The sequence below is a fragment of the Procambarus clarkii genome, chromosome 26 (genome assembly GCF_040958095.1).
Source record: "Procambarus clarkii isolate CNS0578487 chromosome 26, FALCON_Pclarkii_2.0, whole genome shotgun sequence".
NCBI lineage: Eukaryota > Metazoa > Arthropoda > Malacostraca > Decapoda > Cambaridae > Procambarus > Procambarus clarkii.
The window spans coordinates 8343714-8360234 of NC_091175.1; the positions used below are offsets into that span (position 1 = coordinate 8343714).

Below are 16521 nucleotides of genomic sequence, written 5' to 3' on the forward strand. Positions count from 1 at the left end.
TGAGCAATGCAGTTTTATGTCTAATGGTGAATAACTATAACACTGTGGTGTTGCCTAATTATGATTCTGTCCTGTAGCATGACTTTTATGTGTTGGGTCCAGTGCTAAACTCTAAACACCAATTTGACTCCATTTAAAAAAAAAAACAGCATTGAATGTAATGAAACGTCATTTTTTGGGTGAGCCCCGGAGGCTCCCTGGAGCTATCGAGCTAATATGTGAATCATTAAACCAGGGCATTAGACTATGGAGTTCTGCCTACCGGGGACCACTAGCCTGAACATGGCCCCCTCAGAGAGGTGCAGGGAGCAATGGCCCCCTGGAACCCCCCCCCCCCCAATTGGTTGGGGGGGTGGAGTTCATAACAAAACAGACCCCACAATAATGTGGGGTCTGTTTTGTTGTCTACCTTTCTGGGTGCCTAACCCCAGTTGATGGCAGATAAAGTTAACCCCCAACCGCAGGGGGTTTTCCAGGGCCATTGCTCCCTGTGCCTCTCTATAAATGTTCTGGCTAGTGGTCTCAGGTAGGCAGAATTCCATAGACTAATGCCCCAGTCTAATAATTCACATATTAGCCTGATAGCTCCAGGGAGCCAAAGGGGCTCCCAACAGAAAATATATAAAAATGTCAAGACTAAAACTGCTCTATTCCATTCCTAAACTTATGCGGGTATTCAATCATTGACACCCAGCGTAGGTTTGAAGGTTCATACCGATTAATTTTTTCCAAAGAATCTTGTGGAAATACATACAGTAATTAAACTTATTCCAAAATCTTGAATTTTATTAAAAAAAATTAATAACTTAAGTATATTACACTATTGAATTCCCCCACCCAAACTCATTCTTAGTTTTAAGATTTTTCTACAAAATTTTATGGGAGCTATATTTAGGTGATATTTTGAGGAGATATGGTCCCATACCCATTCTCAGAACAATACCTGTGGCACATCCACTAAGTTGTAGGAACGATGTAATGAATAAGGAAGGTGATATCTCTGTATAGTTCGGTTCTGATAAATATCCATCATATGATAAGTTGAAAATTTGAAATTACGGAGGAGTTGAGATTGTGGAGTAGCAAATTATCATAGTCAAAGCAAAATTATATGACTGAAACCAAAATATTGGTAACAAATGATTCCAAACCCCTGGAAGCACACAACTTAACAGTATGTGGAAGCAAACCGTCATCTCAATTAATGTCTCATTTTGTGTGTTACGGTCCACAATGTACAAATTACAAAGTGCTGTGAAAAGTAGCATCTAACAAAAATCCACATTTTCTATGAATCAATAGGTTAGGTTAGGTGGGTTGCTTGAGTTCAAACATTTCTGGTTAGGTTAGGACTTTGTATTTTGTATGTTGTAGCAAATGAGGAGAACGGGTAGGGTAAAAGAATGACAAAACTAAATTTGACATACTTGGAAGTAGCAGGTCTGCCTTTTGTCTTCCACCAGAGTTTAAGGTTGCCACGTGCATAATACACCAGACACAACACCACCAACACTGCAGGCACAATCCCTAGGAAGAACACAAACATTCCAACTATGAATGTGTTGGTTGCTGAAAAAGAAGAAAAATCAAATCAGGTTCTTTTGTTGAAGATTTAAAAATCTTGATCTGGACAGAAAAGCAAAATACAGAAATAAACTAACCATCCTGAAAGCATGTAAATTGCTTTACTATAACACAGTAAATAATGCAGTAGTGTAATGGAGTATACATAATACAATACTGTAATGCAGTATATTGTACATAATGCTTTACTGTAATGCAGTACTGTAATAAAGTATACATAATTCAGCACTGCAGCACAACATACATGCTGCAACATACCATGTGGGTTTGATGCAGGCCCACTGTCTTCTGAGCCTCCCAAACCAGGATAGAGGCAGTCTGGTGGTGCAAACCCTACTGCACAGTGACAGTGGCCATTGTTGTTGCACACACCATTGCCATGACAGTTACAGGCGGATATCTTCAAGTTGGCCACTGGCATACACCGTTGATTCACGCACATCTGTGTTGAGTAGTTTTTAATTGAACATTGAGTTATGAGAAGCATTGGTAACAGTTTAAGCACATGTTTTATAACTTAAGAGATATAAAATGAAAAAAATAAAGGTGATTCAATCAATTTGTCTGATAAAGAATTTACAAAAATGACAAACGTGCTGTGATCTAAACTATTTGTTAAATATAACTTTTATTGAAATGACTCACCTCTGGGTGAGTCATTTCAATAAAAGTTTGCATTTCTTCCCACATCTGACACCACTTCTCCTTTTCAACATCCTCAAATATTTGTGGTCTTTGTTTCGTGATTGTTCTTCCGCCTTTTGCCACGTTAGCACTCATAATGTCCTTTTTCTTGGCAAATATAGTGCATATCGTTGACGTGGATTTGTTGTACTGCCTACAAAGTTCAACAACACGGGTACCATTTGTATGCTTCCGAATGATCTCTTGCTTTTCCTCTATTGTCATCCTCACATGCGATTTCTTGACTTGAACCTTACCACTGGCTTTCTTGGGACCCATTGAGAGATATATAATGACACCTTTTATGGTTAAATGACCAAAAATCCAACAAAACACTGAAAATCCTGGAAAAGAATTCAGGCACGATAGTCACTGGGCGTGAGGCACTGGTAAACTGAGCGCCAATCATCGTGCCACCACGCGCTAGGTCTGCCTGTACGTGTATCAACAAACTCGGATTCCGAGGTAACCCTCGTATTCCGTTTCAAATTTCTGAGGAAATACTGCTCATATTCCGTAAAACTCGTAAATGGGAACGCTCGTATTCCGAGGTACCACTGTACTCTTTTTAGCTTTATGACCTCAATTTTTGAGCTACGTCGTTCAATTTGGTATCAAATTGTTCACAATAGAATACTGTAAAGGGATATTTGCATATAAGAACATATGTCTCACTTTTCTATACTTTCGACGAAAACTCAATATCTTTTCCCTCATTCATGTTTCTTTCAATGCTTTCTTCGTGGATTAGCTCTGTGCTTGATCAGTATCCAACTGGAAGTCAATTTGCAGTGTTTATAAAGTCGGTAACAACAAATATCTGAGATAAAATAACTGGAATGGGGAAACTTTTCGACTCGAGAGAAGACTGCGGCTGTCACGAGCAAGGTCATGGGAACAGTGAGCCTCCAGTGTTGGTGGGCACCCACACAGTGAGGTCAGGATGCCACATGGGATATACAGAGAATTAGCAGAAGTTGGAGCTCATTTTAAAACAAGTCCCATAGAATTCGGACAATAAATGGAATTTCTACAAATGTCTAAAATTAATGATGGCGAAAGTTTTAACTGCATTGACATAAATTTTGTTCAGCAAAGGAAAAGGACATTTGCCTCATGACCCAACTTCTCTATCTTCTCTCCACTAAAGGCCAAGTGCCTCACCACCCTATAAAAGTGAAAAAATGTAAATAAAATAAAAAATAAAACAGGAAACCTCACCCAGGTACGATCTGTTATGAATACAGTCCATTTTGTTTAGTAGTTCCCAGAGCAAAACTGCTGTGAAAATCCATCCTTTAATAAGAGTATTGTAGTTGAATACAAAGGCTTCATTCAGAAGAAAGAATTTCCTCTTGATGACCCTACACCTTCTTACTAAAATTATTATAATAAAGAGAGAGAATAATAATTTTGTTTACACATCCAACACAAACATATAACCAAACACCCTATATAACCAAACACCTACCTTGCCTCGACCACACTTGGCTCCATCAGGTGCTAGGCCAGGATCCACCATATCCAGCCCCATATCTACCAGGGCTACTCGGCATGGGATGACACCTTTTTTACTCTTGAGGAAACTGTGAGACACCTTGCTCACACTTTCCATTCCGAATTCCAGCCGCTCATTCAGGTGCATACAGTGCAACATTCCACATTTCACATCACTAATGGAATGTGAAAAAGATTATAAGTTATTAAATGTAGGTATCATGGAGCTTAAGTTTTATTCAAGATAAGATTTCAAATAAACAGCTTCAAAGATATACAGCAGATAGATTAACTCATAAAAGAGGATTATTTTAAAAGGCAAGAATAGCTTACTCATTGCTGCATTTGTAATAGGTATCATTAACCCAATTGTAGCCACAATTTCCATTATGGCTGCCCTGAGTGTTCATCATGTAACAACGATCATCAGAGCTCTGACCAGTGGGACCCCAGAGAAGTTTACACTGTTCACCATGTGTGCGACACATCCCCGAATGACAGAAGGCCTGTGATGCACATCATAATTTTACACTTTTAAACTATTCTTTTTAATTTGTTTTGAGAACAGGTTTATTTTATAACCTGTCCACTTGTTAAGTCCAGCTTTAATATAAAGTATATGAAAATGATATGTAATCAGTCAAAAATTCTTAGAGAAATTCTTTTGAATCTAAAGTATATACTGACCTGTCCTGCTAAGCACTCATGACCATCTGCCTTAAACACATTATCTGGGCAGTACTCGGAGTCGCCTGTACAGAACTCTGGAAGATCACACTCATGGACGGATGGACGGCATTGTACACCAGCTAACCTTGGTCGGCAAGTCTGCAGAAATTAATAACGAGGATTCTAGTAAGTTAATCCCTCATACTTCTATGGAAGCTAAGTGTCATTTCTATTTACAATTACAGTGTTGTATGTTCAAAAATTATTTGATGTCACCAGCTAATTTCATATACAGTACTGTAACTATTTTAATACATTTTATATTAAAAACTATATACTCTTTTAGGTTCATATTCAAAATTAGATAAATGTACTCTGGAATCCATACTTTTAAGAATATTATTCAATCTCAGTGGCTACAAAAAGCTGACAACATTGGCTATGATAAGTAATAATAATGTCTTCCCACAGACATAACAATATAGGATAAAAATCCACACTTATGTATTTGTGAATTTTATGTAAAGATTTACACCAAATCTTTCGCACTCTCTGAGTGCTTTGTCAAGGTCTGAGTGTGTGGTTAGGACAAGACTTACTACATTAGGACAATGATTAGTCATTGAGATGTAAATCTCCTTCTAACAATATACTGTACCTTGACAAAGCACTCAGAGTACAAAAGACTTTGTGTAAATCTTTACATAAAATTCACAAATACTTAAGTGTGGGTTCTTTTTCCATTAATTTTGATATTTTGTCAACACCCTAAACTGATGTGACCATTGAGTGGGCTGTGTATATGGTGTAGCAATATATGTGGATGATGATTTAAAAATAGTGGAGCTAACCTAGATTCCATAATAGTCAAATACTCAAAAGATAATCAAGTATTTAGATACTATCATCTGTACCCTGGACAAATGTCATATGTATCCTGGACACAGCTGCTGTGTGAAGATTTCCCCTCATAGGAGTGGCTCGTGTAGAATTCTCCAAAATATTTTCGCTGCTGGTCTTTTTAACATCTTCATGTTTAATAACAATACAAGTAGAGCACTGTACAACATCACTTGAAATAGTAGGTGAATTTTATATGTACACTTGGTAGTCATACCAGTGAAGCAGTCATCAACTTGCTTACACTGAGAAGCAAAAAAAGTGAAAAATATGAAGGTTGCCTCGACATATATCTGTCTGCAATGTGAATTTTATTATACGGTAGACGATAATTGTAAAAAAAAAAATCTAAAGTAGTACTGTAATACTGTACTTATTATCCTGTCATTTTTTCATCTTAACTAACCTGTAGATCACAGCAGTGTCCTGTTGCACAAGTGGCATTGGGGTACAACATACAAGTTGAGGCATTGCAGCAGGAATTAGTGCAGTAGTCTGGGAGGCCACAGTCACATTGTTCCCCAGGCTCTACAAACCCATTACCACAGACAGGCGAGTCAAACAGACTCGTTGGTTTGTTACGAAGGCAGTAATCCATTGAACGTTCAAAAGATAGGGCAAGATACTCATAGCTGCAAGAACTCCAGTGTGTTGGACTCTTTGACCTGAAAATAGTTAAAATGTTGATTTTTACTTAAAAGTAATTGTATAATGAATTTCAATTTACAGTACCATATATGCTGTCTCCCTATCATTCTCCTTCATTCTCCTTGGAAGTACAGTACTGTACTGTATGAAGACATGCTTTGCTTTGTGATTAAGTTACAAATGGTTTGAATTTATGTATACCTTATATGCTTCAAATGCAGTGGAAACTCGATTCAATGAACCTCGATTTGGTGAATCTCTGGTTGGAACACACACTTTCCATGTGGGGTTTACTCACCCAATTCGACGAACAAGAAGCAGGGGATGTGTGGATTTGCTTAGGATGTTGGGACCGAGTTTATATACTGTATATAATTAACCCAGTTGGTATCCTGGTACTTTTATATTCAAATATTCTTAAAACCCATGCAAGTTTTACAGTCAATCACTTACCCAGAAGAAGGGGCCATGATACATCTTTTATCAGGGCATTCACACTCTTCTTCATTATCATGTTCCATGCCAAAATTGTGTCCCATTTCATGAGCTACTGTGGTGGCTACCAAACCCACTGTGTCACTGTGATCCATATTCACACCTCCAGAATACTGATAGGTACATATTGGGCCTTTTAAGGCCTTGCCAACTACACCAGCATCAAACTGCTTTCCTCTGAAAGGAAGATTTTCATTATATTCATATTACAGAGAATACAAATACAAATGTTTATTCAAAAGAATGTGTGTACATAGAACATAAGAGTAATGTACAATTGTAGGGACAGGACTAACACAATCTATGAAGCCACTACAGTACAGTACAGTATTATACAAAGCGTTTTGGACAATAACATAAAATAAACACACAAAATTTAACCAAAAGTGTGAGGGGGGTAAAACACTTATCATTTATCATTTTATGTTCTTATCACTTATCATTTTATGTCTGTAAATACAACCTTTCCTTTCAAATAATATATTGAATTTTGACGCCAAAATTCCCAACGAACAAAATATGATGTACTATCAATCATAGTGACTCAAATATTCAGATTTTCTGTGCGTACATAAACACTTGGTTAAGTTAGATTTTGAAATTTTAGTACAGAACTCCATTTTTTGTGGTGGCAACTCAAGAGGATGGGCTCGTGAATGGATGGGGTAGTCTTTCATATAGAGTATATCTTTATTCTCTTGCTATATACAGTACAGTCTTTTTCCTCTGGGCACTGCCTTTCCCCCATCAAATAAAAGTGGAAATCGGCGTAATGATGATGAATTGCCAAGTCATACGTACCGTACACCAGAGAAATGCAGATAGGTTAGTAAGTAATTATATGAAACATGCTGAAAATAATCATCATTACGATTTTCAATATGGTTTACTTACGTGAGCAACTGGGCATTGTCATTTGGATGATCTCTAATAAGTCTCACTTTTCTATAATTAAGAAAGTTGGTTAGTGTTTTGTCTCCATCTGTTGATATTTCTACTTGGTCTTCATCTTTCCACACCTCAACCCCAACAAGTGCAATAAAAATGTTGAGTGGGTGATATAACTGTAACGAAATAAAAATGCATACATTAATACACCAACTTGCATATATGCATAATACTGTAAAGCATTTATAAAATGGTTAACTTGAGAGCTGTACTTAATATTAACAAGTCATTAGTTCATCAGCTTTAATACTGCTTTGTGATGATCATGCTTAAGAAGCACATTTGAAATATGTACTGTATGGGAATATTTTATACAAAATTTTTCTTTAGTTATCTTAATTCTTAAACAGCATCCACCACTGCAAAGAAGAGCTCAATAAAATAAATGCATCGAAACAATAACTATGAGCCCTCTTGGAAACAAGAAAGTAATCTATTGCTGTACTAAAAGTACAGTACGATATAATGCCTCTATACCTTTATTATAATGATATAATGCCTTTATATTAGATATGCAGTTTTAAATACAGTACTGTATATTGAGTGCAAAATTGGAAATCACTAAAGTAACAAAGTAAAAATTTATACTGATAATAACATACAGCATTTACTATGTTGGCAATGTCTTTGCATCGATGATAAAGTTTTGCCACTTCATGGCCGTGTTTTTCATATTCCGTTTTATCTGCAACCAGAACCAACTCCACGTATCTTGATAATGGATTTGCATTGAATGGACCCCGTATATTGTTGTTGTTACTACTGCTGCTGCTGTCGCTGCTGCTACTACTGCTGCTGCTACTACTGCTGCTACTGCGCTTATACTGAAAATGAAAAATGTATATTGTGAATGGACCAAGGCCAATAATGGTATATCATGTCAATGTAACCATATTATACAGCTGCAAACATTTTGGTATAAATATTGCAAATTGATTCTAAAATTTAAAAATTTTCTAATTGGAAAATTATTTTTATTTTTACATAATACTGTATGCTTATAAAGTTGATATGATCCAAAAAGTTGCACAGTATAGCAAATCACTAAATTTACACAATTTTCTATTTTTTATAAATAAGTCTGCAAAATTTTGTACTGAAACCCTAACTTACTCTGAGCAATCTGGTGAAGGTCTCGTCATGAAACAGGTCCCGAACTGGGTGAGGTTTCCCTGAGTAACCTGGGAGAAGAGTTTTGTATACATTGTACAAAATTTAGTATAGTAGTTTTGCCTAGTGAAGTGTGTTACTGTTCAGTTTTCAGCAATTACTGTACTTCTAAATGTTGGCCCAAACCATTTGGAGGTGGATGGTAAAATGATGATCTCACTTCAAGGTAGGAAGTGGTTGAGGCTACCTTACCTTTGAAAGTTAACTTAATACACAGTTTTAAATGTAATATGATAAGAAAAGCGAGAAATTAAAACGGGAAATATGAAACATTCAGATGGCATAGCTCAGGTGTTGAACCTTTAAAGACTGACATCACACAGTGTAAGACCCTAGTATTCAAACATCACTTAACTATCATATTTATCACATCAATCAAAGTTACGTTGCCATGTGATACAGCAATAAGCTTCCCAAGTATTTTATTATAAAAGGACCCCTGCAGTTATTAGAAGTAAATTACATATATAAGCTCAAGTCAAGGCATACGAACACCAAACACAATGATGCCATTGAAACCCAAATTACAAACAAACCCCTAATACTGTATTACCAAAGAGAACCAAGTACATTAAATTAAGAAAAAAAATGATTAAACTTTTTGGTTACTCTAACAACATTTTTAAATAGAGTACTTAAACAAGGTATGTCAGCACCTACCGCAGGAAAAGTTCTGCGGGATGATATTGGAGTGCTTGAAGACATAATGTGGACTGTCTACGGCCACGGGAGTGTCTGGTACCCGTTCCACATAGTGCATTTCTTGGCCATCAAACACAACACCACTGGTAAAAATAACAAAGAAACTATAATATCTGGCAACTTATTGATATACACAAAGACTACTGATCATTACTAAGTTATGTCAGGTATCTGACATATTGGTGATATTGATATGTCTGGCAATATGTCATATTGTTAAATGATGCCTGGCCTATTGATTTTATTGATTACAAACAAGTAACAACTGACAAAGACCTAGCAGATTCTTTGACATAATCTCTCATGGTTAATGTACTGTACACAGATATTTATGCAACATAGTTATATAATTATCATGTTAAACATAACAACCCTTGCAAAAATGTATTTAAACATTTATATATTTATTAAATAAGCCTACTCAATACTCTTTCATACATTCTATAAAATTCTCTACATATATCTTCAAAAAAATTTGAAGTGAAGGCAATATAAAGAATTAGGGATAACGTATGTAAATAAATAACCAACACCACTAAAGTTGTACTGAACATCATTCTCCTGTAGCATATAACTGATACACCAATTATGTTACTCAGTAACCAGGACACCCTTCTTGTTCCAGTGTAAATTAACATTCACATATCCTAAGATTCAATTACCATAAAATGTTTGACTAATTAAATGAATAAAGATGTTGCGAGGGAATTTGGAATTACGTAATTAAGATCTTCACTCTGAGTTACTACTGGAAGAAAGATGCCTTAAAGCCAGTAGCGAGAGCTTGGAGTTACCTGATACCATGGCAGGTGGAGAGCGCTGCCCATGACCCTGGACGACCGCGAATTGCTCCCTGATAATGACACATACCAGCCATCTGTAATACAGTACATTGAAATATTGTTATGCAATTGAGAATATTGTGTTATAATTCAACATTTCTTATTATTTATATCCTCAGTGTAAAAGTGCCAGACTAAAGACCATTTTTAGAACAACTAAATAATACAATTTGGGTAAAGAACATGGCTCCCACTCTAAGCATGGACAAATTGCGCACTAACACAACTGCAGATATATCAAGTCTCACTGAGTATAAAACTCTTGCATTAGCATGCGGCCTCCGTCCCACAATGGCTTATCTCACGCATTTTAAGTACAGTATATACATAAGGATTTAACATATGTTTCTCCTTGGCCTCTGGCACAGACTACAATTTCAAACGCTCTTTTTCTAAGCCTGTCTTCAAGATTAACCTAATCACTTGAAAAGTCTCTCTGTTCCCTAATTTCATTCTTCAGAGCTATAAATCTTATTCTCATGTACAGCCAACACTTATCACCTCTGGAACAGTTCTCTCCAATCAGCTCATTTAGGATCTAGTCACAATTACAGACCAAGACACGAATGTACATATATCCCCCCACAGTAATAATAAAACTCATAAGAACACGCCTTAAACAAATAAACACTAAAGGACCACAACATGAAAACAAATAACAAAATTCTTAGTCTTTCCTTGACCACTATCGGGTCTAACCATAATGGTTTACGATCGTTATCACATCTATAACTGGATCTAATTTTATACTGTATATCTATCTCATGTTGTGAACCAGTGAGGATGAAAATCAAACATTCGAAGTAATATAGATAATTACAACACATATGTATCAAATGGAAATCAAGATAAAAAAGAAACTGCTAATTAGAAACATAAGACAACGTAAAGGAAATTAATAATACTATATAAATTGCCAAAAAGTTAAGCCTTTCACTAAGAACATCACCCACACTGTAGCACCCGCTATATCCTACATTATACATGTAGTGACTAGCTGTAGCGTATAGCATACATATATATATATACAGTGACCAGCTGTAGCCTACATCATATATATACTCATGCGACCCATTGTAACCTACATCATACATGTACTGTACTTCCATTCACACACTTTCCTTCACTAGGGTATATCAAACCTTTATATTCCTCATTTTGTGAGTTATTAAACAGTCCTGCAGCCTTTAGAATTACTAGTGGTAATACATACACTTCATTTCACAAATGAAATATTTACTTTACAATCATTTTGTTTGTGACAAATTAATCCTAACTTCACAACTGTTGTGACTAACACCATAAGGAACATACACGCTCACTAGTTAAGCTAGAGAGAAAGAAATCATTCCCAGTGGGCAAAATATCCAAGTGACGTTGGTTCGACGTTGATTTAACGTTGAACTGACGTCGTCCTTGGATATTGTGTCCAGCCCAAGCTTACCTCTGAATCTGGGCGGTGCACATATTGCGAACCATTGTGATAATACTTTTCAAAATAATCTTTCGGTAACAAATCTCTGTAATGAAGGAGAAAGAGAAAGTCTGTTACAACACATTACAATCCCTGCAATTAGTCCGGTAAAACAAAACAAAAAATGTAATGTCAGAAATAATAAATAGAACAAATAATAAATAACTTATTAATACATTCTAATTGTGCAAATGAACTAATTTCAAAGTATAGTCATTGTATGAATATCGATGATACTCGGTGAGTATTATTGGTGATATTTAGTGCGTATCGATGAGGATATTTAGTGTGCATCGCTGAGGATATTTAGTGTGTATCGCTGAGGATATTTAGTGTGTATCGCTGAGGATATTTAGTGTGCATCGCTGAGGATATTTAGTGTGTATCGCTGAGGATATTTAGTGTGCATCGCTGAGGATATTTAGTGTGTATCGCTGAGGATATTCAGTGTGTATCGATGACGATATTTAGTGTGTATCGATGACGATATTCAGTGTGCATCGATGACGATATTTATTGCGTATTGATAAAAATATTCAGTGCGTATCAATGCCACTATTCGGTGCGTATCGATGCCGATATTCAGTGCAGTTTGAAGACTGTCGACTCCTTATCTAAAGCTGTGACAATCTGACACAGTTCTAGAATTTGAACTAATGAAATACTCCAGACGGCATGAAAAAAAAGTGGAAAACTAAATGTACAACCCAACCTAATCCGTCCCTAGATTTAAATACGAAATCCTAGGCCGAACACACGCCATCAAAGGCCTAATTTTAATAGGCCTAGGACAAATTTGGTTGGGTTGTCACCATCGTTCTCGTGCCCTTTTCAAAATCATTAGCACAAAAGAAAACTTCAGTGGGTGTAACAGTACATTTTCTACGTTCGACCAATAGTGACTGAAAGTACTATCATGTTTAAGACATGATAAGCATCCCTCCGCTATGCAAGTTTCGTAAGAGCTGGATAAATGTAAGGAAGATGGGTGGAAGGAATAAGAAGGAAATGCTGAATGAGAAGGAAATACTGTATAAAATAATAACGTTATGAGAAGAAATACAGCATGAGACGAAAATGCAGTATGAGAGGAAATACAATATAAGAAAATAAAGTATGAGAAGTAATACAGTATGATAAGTAAATACATTACAGTATTAATGTGAATTTCGCCACAAAATGTGACTAGTGCACAAAGAATGTTGCCAATACCCACCATAAATTACTAAATAAACAACTTAGATGTTAAGTAAATGTAACATTACTTGCCTGTTTAACTGTAAATCTACTAATACATCTTCATCTCCCATGTTGATCCCTAGAGTGACGTCATGAATGTGACCATCCTGAAATACGTGAATAAGGCATTAAGAATTAACAACGCAACATGCTGATGAACAGCAACATATTGATGATCAATACCCTTATAAATAACAACATACTGTTTAACTTGTACTACATACTTCATACTGTGCCATGTAAGCTAAGGCATATGATAGGTAACAGATTTTTCACCTTTTTTTTATAGTTTCAACATTACTTGGAATACGAGAAAGAAGCTATTTGCAAGCTTCCATTAAAAAATTATCGCATCTTTCTTGAACATTTTGAAACTTTTCCTGGGTTGTAAAATTGTTTTGTCTGTTAGTGGCCAGAAGTGTTGAAAATTCGTAACCAAAGTCAACTTTCTCCAGGGGCAGATACATAGAATTGTAGTCCAAATTAACATGAAGCTTTGCATGATGAGGACGAAAGATTCTTCTGAGTATTCCAAGAGTGAAGTTTTCTAAGACAGTGTGAAGGCTATACTGATCTGCTTCATCTTTTGATAAAGTAAATTCATCCTTTCAAAATCATTTAGGATTGGTTTGAGACATGTGAAATATAGCTTATTGGAGGGATCAGCGTACATTGAAAATAGTTGCCTTGCAACATATTTATCACAAGAGGAAAAAGCTATTTGGTAATGAGTTGTTAGAGAACCCCACTGATCAAACGGCCGCTTTACACTACCGCTCCTTGCCAACCATCGTCTTCCTGACAAAGGTATTAACTGTATGGGATCTTTCCCATCATTTATCGATCTGTAAATTTCTAGATAACTTTCTTCCCTTAATGAAGATCTGTGGAACCAGGTGTAGCTTTTGGGATGAAGTATTATTAACAATTAAGGTTGGGAAATCCCCCTAGGATCAACGTCCCCAGGGGCCGGTCTCTGACCAGGGCTCTCCTGCGGTAAGTGGTCTAGTCAATCAGGCTGTTGGACTCGGCTGTGATTTGTACAGACTATATTATTAAAGCATAAATAATCATCATTGAGTTTCTTAATATTAATAGCCCAAAGTAGCCCAACTTGCGTTTAAACTAGCCCAAAAAGTCGTAAGTAGCTAAATTAAAAATTTGGGAGCGTGGGGATCTCAAAAGTAGCCCAATTCGCAACTTGTAGCCCAACCTGGCAACCCTGTTCTGACTCTCTGCACCTATTTTCATTTTCAAATTACTACTTTTTATACCGAAAATATGCCAATTACTGAAAACGGCGATGGGTCATCTTTTGCCCAAACCCCCTTGCAGTTTTCAAAATATCTGAAATGTCCGAAATTTGACCCCTGAGCGTGATTTTTGAGCCGAATTCTGACTCTCTGCACCTATTTTCATTTTCAAATTACGACTTTTTATACCGAAAATATGCCGATTACTGAAAACGGCGATGGGTCATATTTTGCCCAAAGCCCAAACGTTAGGTCGTCCAACATTATCCGTCTCAGGTCGTTTACATGTCGTTTCCCTTGTACGAGAAGAACTGATTGCATTGTATCACATATCTAATTTGAGTTTATATTTGTCCATATCTAAGTAGTTGAAATTTGCGAAATCTGAAATTCAGTTATCCATTGCCCAGTTTTATTATTATTATTATTATTATTTTCTACCACAGACGTGGCCACAAAGTTACAATGCTAACCAGCATATATACATTTTCTTCTGTCCTCCATGGACAAGGTTAGAGATGTGTTAAACATATAGTTCAGGGGTTTATTGAACAATCAACCACAGAAGGTGATTCGGTGCCGTTGCTCAGTGGAAGACTTTCTTGACATAAGTTCGTAGTTTTACACTGTCTTCTATAGAACCAATTTTCAATTTGATCTGAGCATCACTTACAGAGAATGACGTCAATGTGACTTATACTCTATAGGGTTCGAGTACATGTCAGAGCATCTATAGTGATTACAACGCCAACAAGGCCAATTAGAGAATTGCACCAAATTAGAACATAAATATACCCATTGATAAATGGCTTCTTAATGTGAATTGTGTCACTTTATTCCTGAGTGTCAAGAAATGTATCAAACAAACTGTTGGTTCCAGCAACATGTGGAGCAGACCCGCTTCACCCGGTTTCTTGAAAACCAGGGCGTGGGTGCTCTAAGAACTCCTGGGCGCTCTAAGAACTCCTGGGCGCTCTAAGAACTCCTGAGCGCTCTAAGAACTCCTGAGCGCTTTAAGAACTCCTGGGCGCTCTAAGAACTCCTGGGCGCTCTAAGAACTCCTGATTGCTCTAAGAACTCCTGAGCGCTCTAAGAACTCCTGAGCGCTCTAACAACTCCTGAGCGCTCTAAGAACTCCTGGGCGCTCTAAGAACTCCTGGGCGCTCTAAGAACTCCTGGGCGCTCTAAGAACTCCTGGGCGCTCTAAGAACTCCTGGGCGCTCTAAGAACTCCTGGGCGCTCTAAGAACTCCTGGGCGCTCTAAGAACTCCTGGGCGCTCTAAGAACTCCTGTATGCTGGACTCTTCATTAAATACGCAATGCTAAGACTGCCTCGCCAGAAGTGAAGGAGTAAAATAAAAGTGGAGGCAGAGTGTGGCGAGGGCGGCCCTGTGTGGCGAGGGCGGCCCTGTGTGGCGAGGGCGGCCCTGTGTGGCGAGGGCGGCCCTGTGTGGCGAGGGCGGCCCTGTGTGGCGAGGGCGGCCCTGTGTGGCGAGGGCGGCCCTGTGTGGCGAGGGCGGCCCTGTGTGGCGAGGGTGTGGCGAGGGTGTGGCGAGGGCGGCCCTGTGTGGCGAGGGCGGCCCTGTGTGGCGAGGGCGGCCCTGTGTGGCGAGGGCGGCCCTGTGTGGCGAGGGTGTGGCGAGGGCGGCCCTGTGTGGCGAGGGTGTGGCGAGGGCGGCCCTGTGTGGAGAGGGTGTGGCGAGGGCGGCCCTGTGTGGCGAGGGCGGCCCTGTGTGGCGAGGGCGGCCCTGTGTGGCGAGGGTGTGGCTAACTAAAGAGCCGGTCGGCCGAGCGGACAGCACGCTGGACTTATGATCCTGTGGTCCTGGGTTCGATCCCAGGCGCCGGCAAGAAACAATGGGCAAAGTTTCTTTCATCATAAGCCCCTGTTACCTACCAGTAAAATAGGTACCTGGGTGTTAGTCAGTTGTCACGGGCTGCTTCCTGGGGGTGGAGGCCTGGTCGAGGACCGGGCCGCGGGGACACTAAAGCCCCGAAATCATCTCAAGATAACCTCAAGATAACTTACCTCCCGAGCGGTGGTAGAGACGTGGCGCTTGCTTCTGGTGTGGCTGAGGTGTGGCTTGGTTATGGTGTGGCTGCTGAACTCTCGCGCTGCGTCCCTACGTCCACCTTGGGGGAGGACACCACCTTCAGGTTAGAGGCCAGAGATACATACCCGGGTGGTGGTGTGGGAGGGTGGGGGTGGGGGGGCAGGGGTAGGTGTGGTGGGAGGGGGGAGGGGGGCAGGGGTAGGTGGTGTGGTGGGGCAGGGGGGAAGAGGTGGGTGTTGTGGGGGGGGGGGAGGGGGGGGGCAGTGGTGGGTGTTGTACACAGGTAAACAACCCCATCACTAACACATTAACTATCCCACAATTGTACTTATGAAATACCGCAAAACAATTACCGTCGGGGC

General features: G+C 38.6%; 1 protein-coding gene across 1 annotated transcript in view; it reads right to left on the reverse strand.

Moving 5' to 3' along the window:
* Nucleotides 1-16521, reverse strand: part of LOC123756747 (uncharacterized) — a 222161-nt gene that overhangs the window by 17394 nt on the left and 188246 nt on the right. Inside the window, exons 2-16 of the mRNA XM_045740042.2 lie at nucleotides 16135-16238; nucleotides 12883-12959; nucleotides 11584-11659; nucleotides 10092-10174; nucleotides 9256-9380; nucleotides 8539-8606; nucleotides 8028-8249; nucleotides 7372-7541; nucleotides 6436-6654; nucleotides 5741-5999; nucleotides 4453-4593; nucleotides 4099-4271; nucleotides 3740-3941; nucleotides 1843-2026; nucleotides 1428-1569 (exon numbers count right to left, since the gene is read on the reverse strand). Of these exons, the coding sequence (XP_045595998.2) occupies nucleotides 1428-1569; nucleotides 1843-2026; nucleotides 3740-3941; nucleotides 4099-4271; nucleotides 4453-4593; nucleotides 5741-5999; nucleotides 6436-6654; nucleotides 7372-7541; nucleotides 8028-8249; nucleotides 8539-8606; nucleotides 9256-9380; nucleotides 10092-10174; nucleotides 11584-11659; nucleotides 12883-12959; nucleotides 16135-16238 (2245 nt within the window). The remainder of the gene's footprint in view (nucleotides 1-1427; nucleotides 1570-1842; nucleotides 2027-3739; nucleotides 3942-4098; nucleotides 4272-4452; nucleotides 4594-5740; nucleotides 6000-6435; nucleotides 6655-7371; nucleotides 7542-8027; nucleotides 8250-8538; nucleotides 8607-9255; nucleotides 9381-10091; nucleotides 10175-11583; nucleotides 11660-12882; nucleotides 12960-16134; nucleotides 16239-16521) is intronic.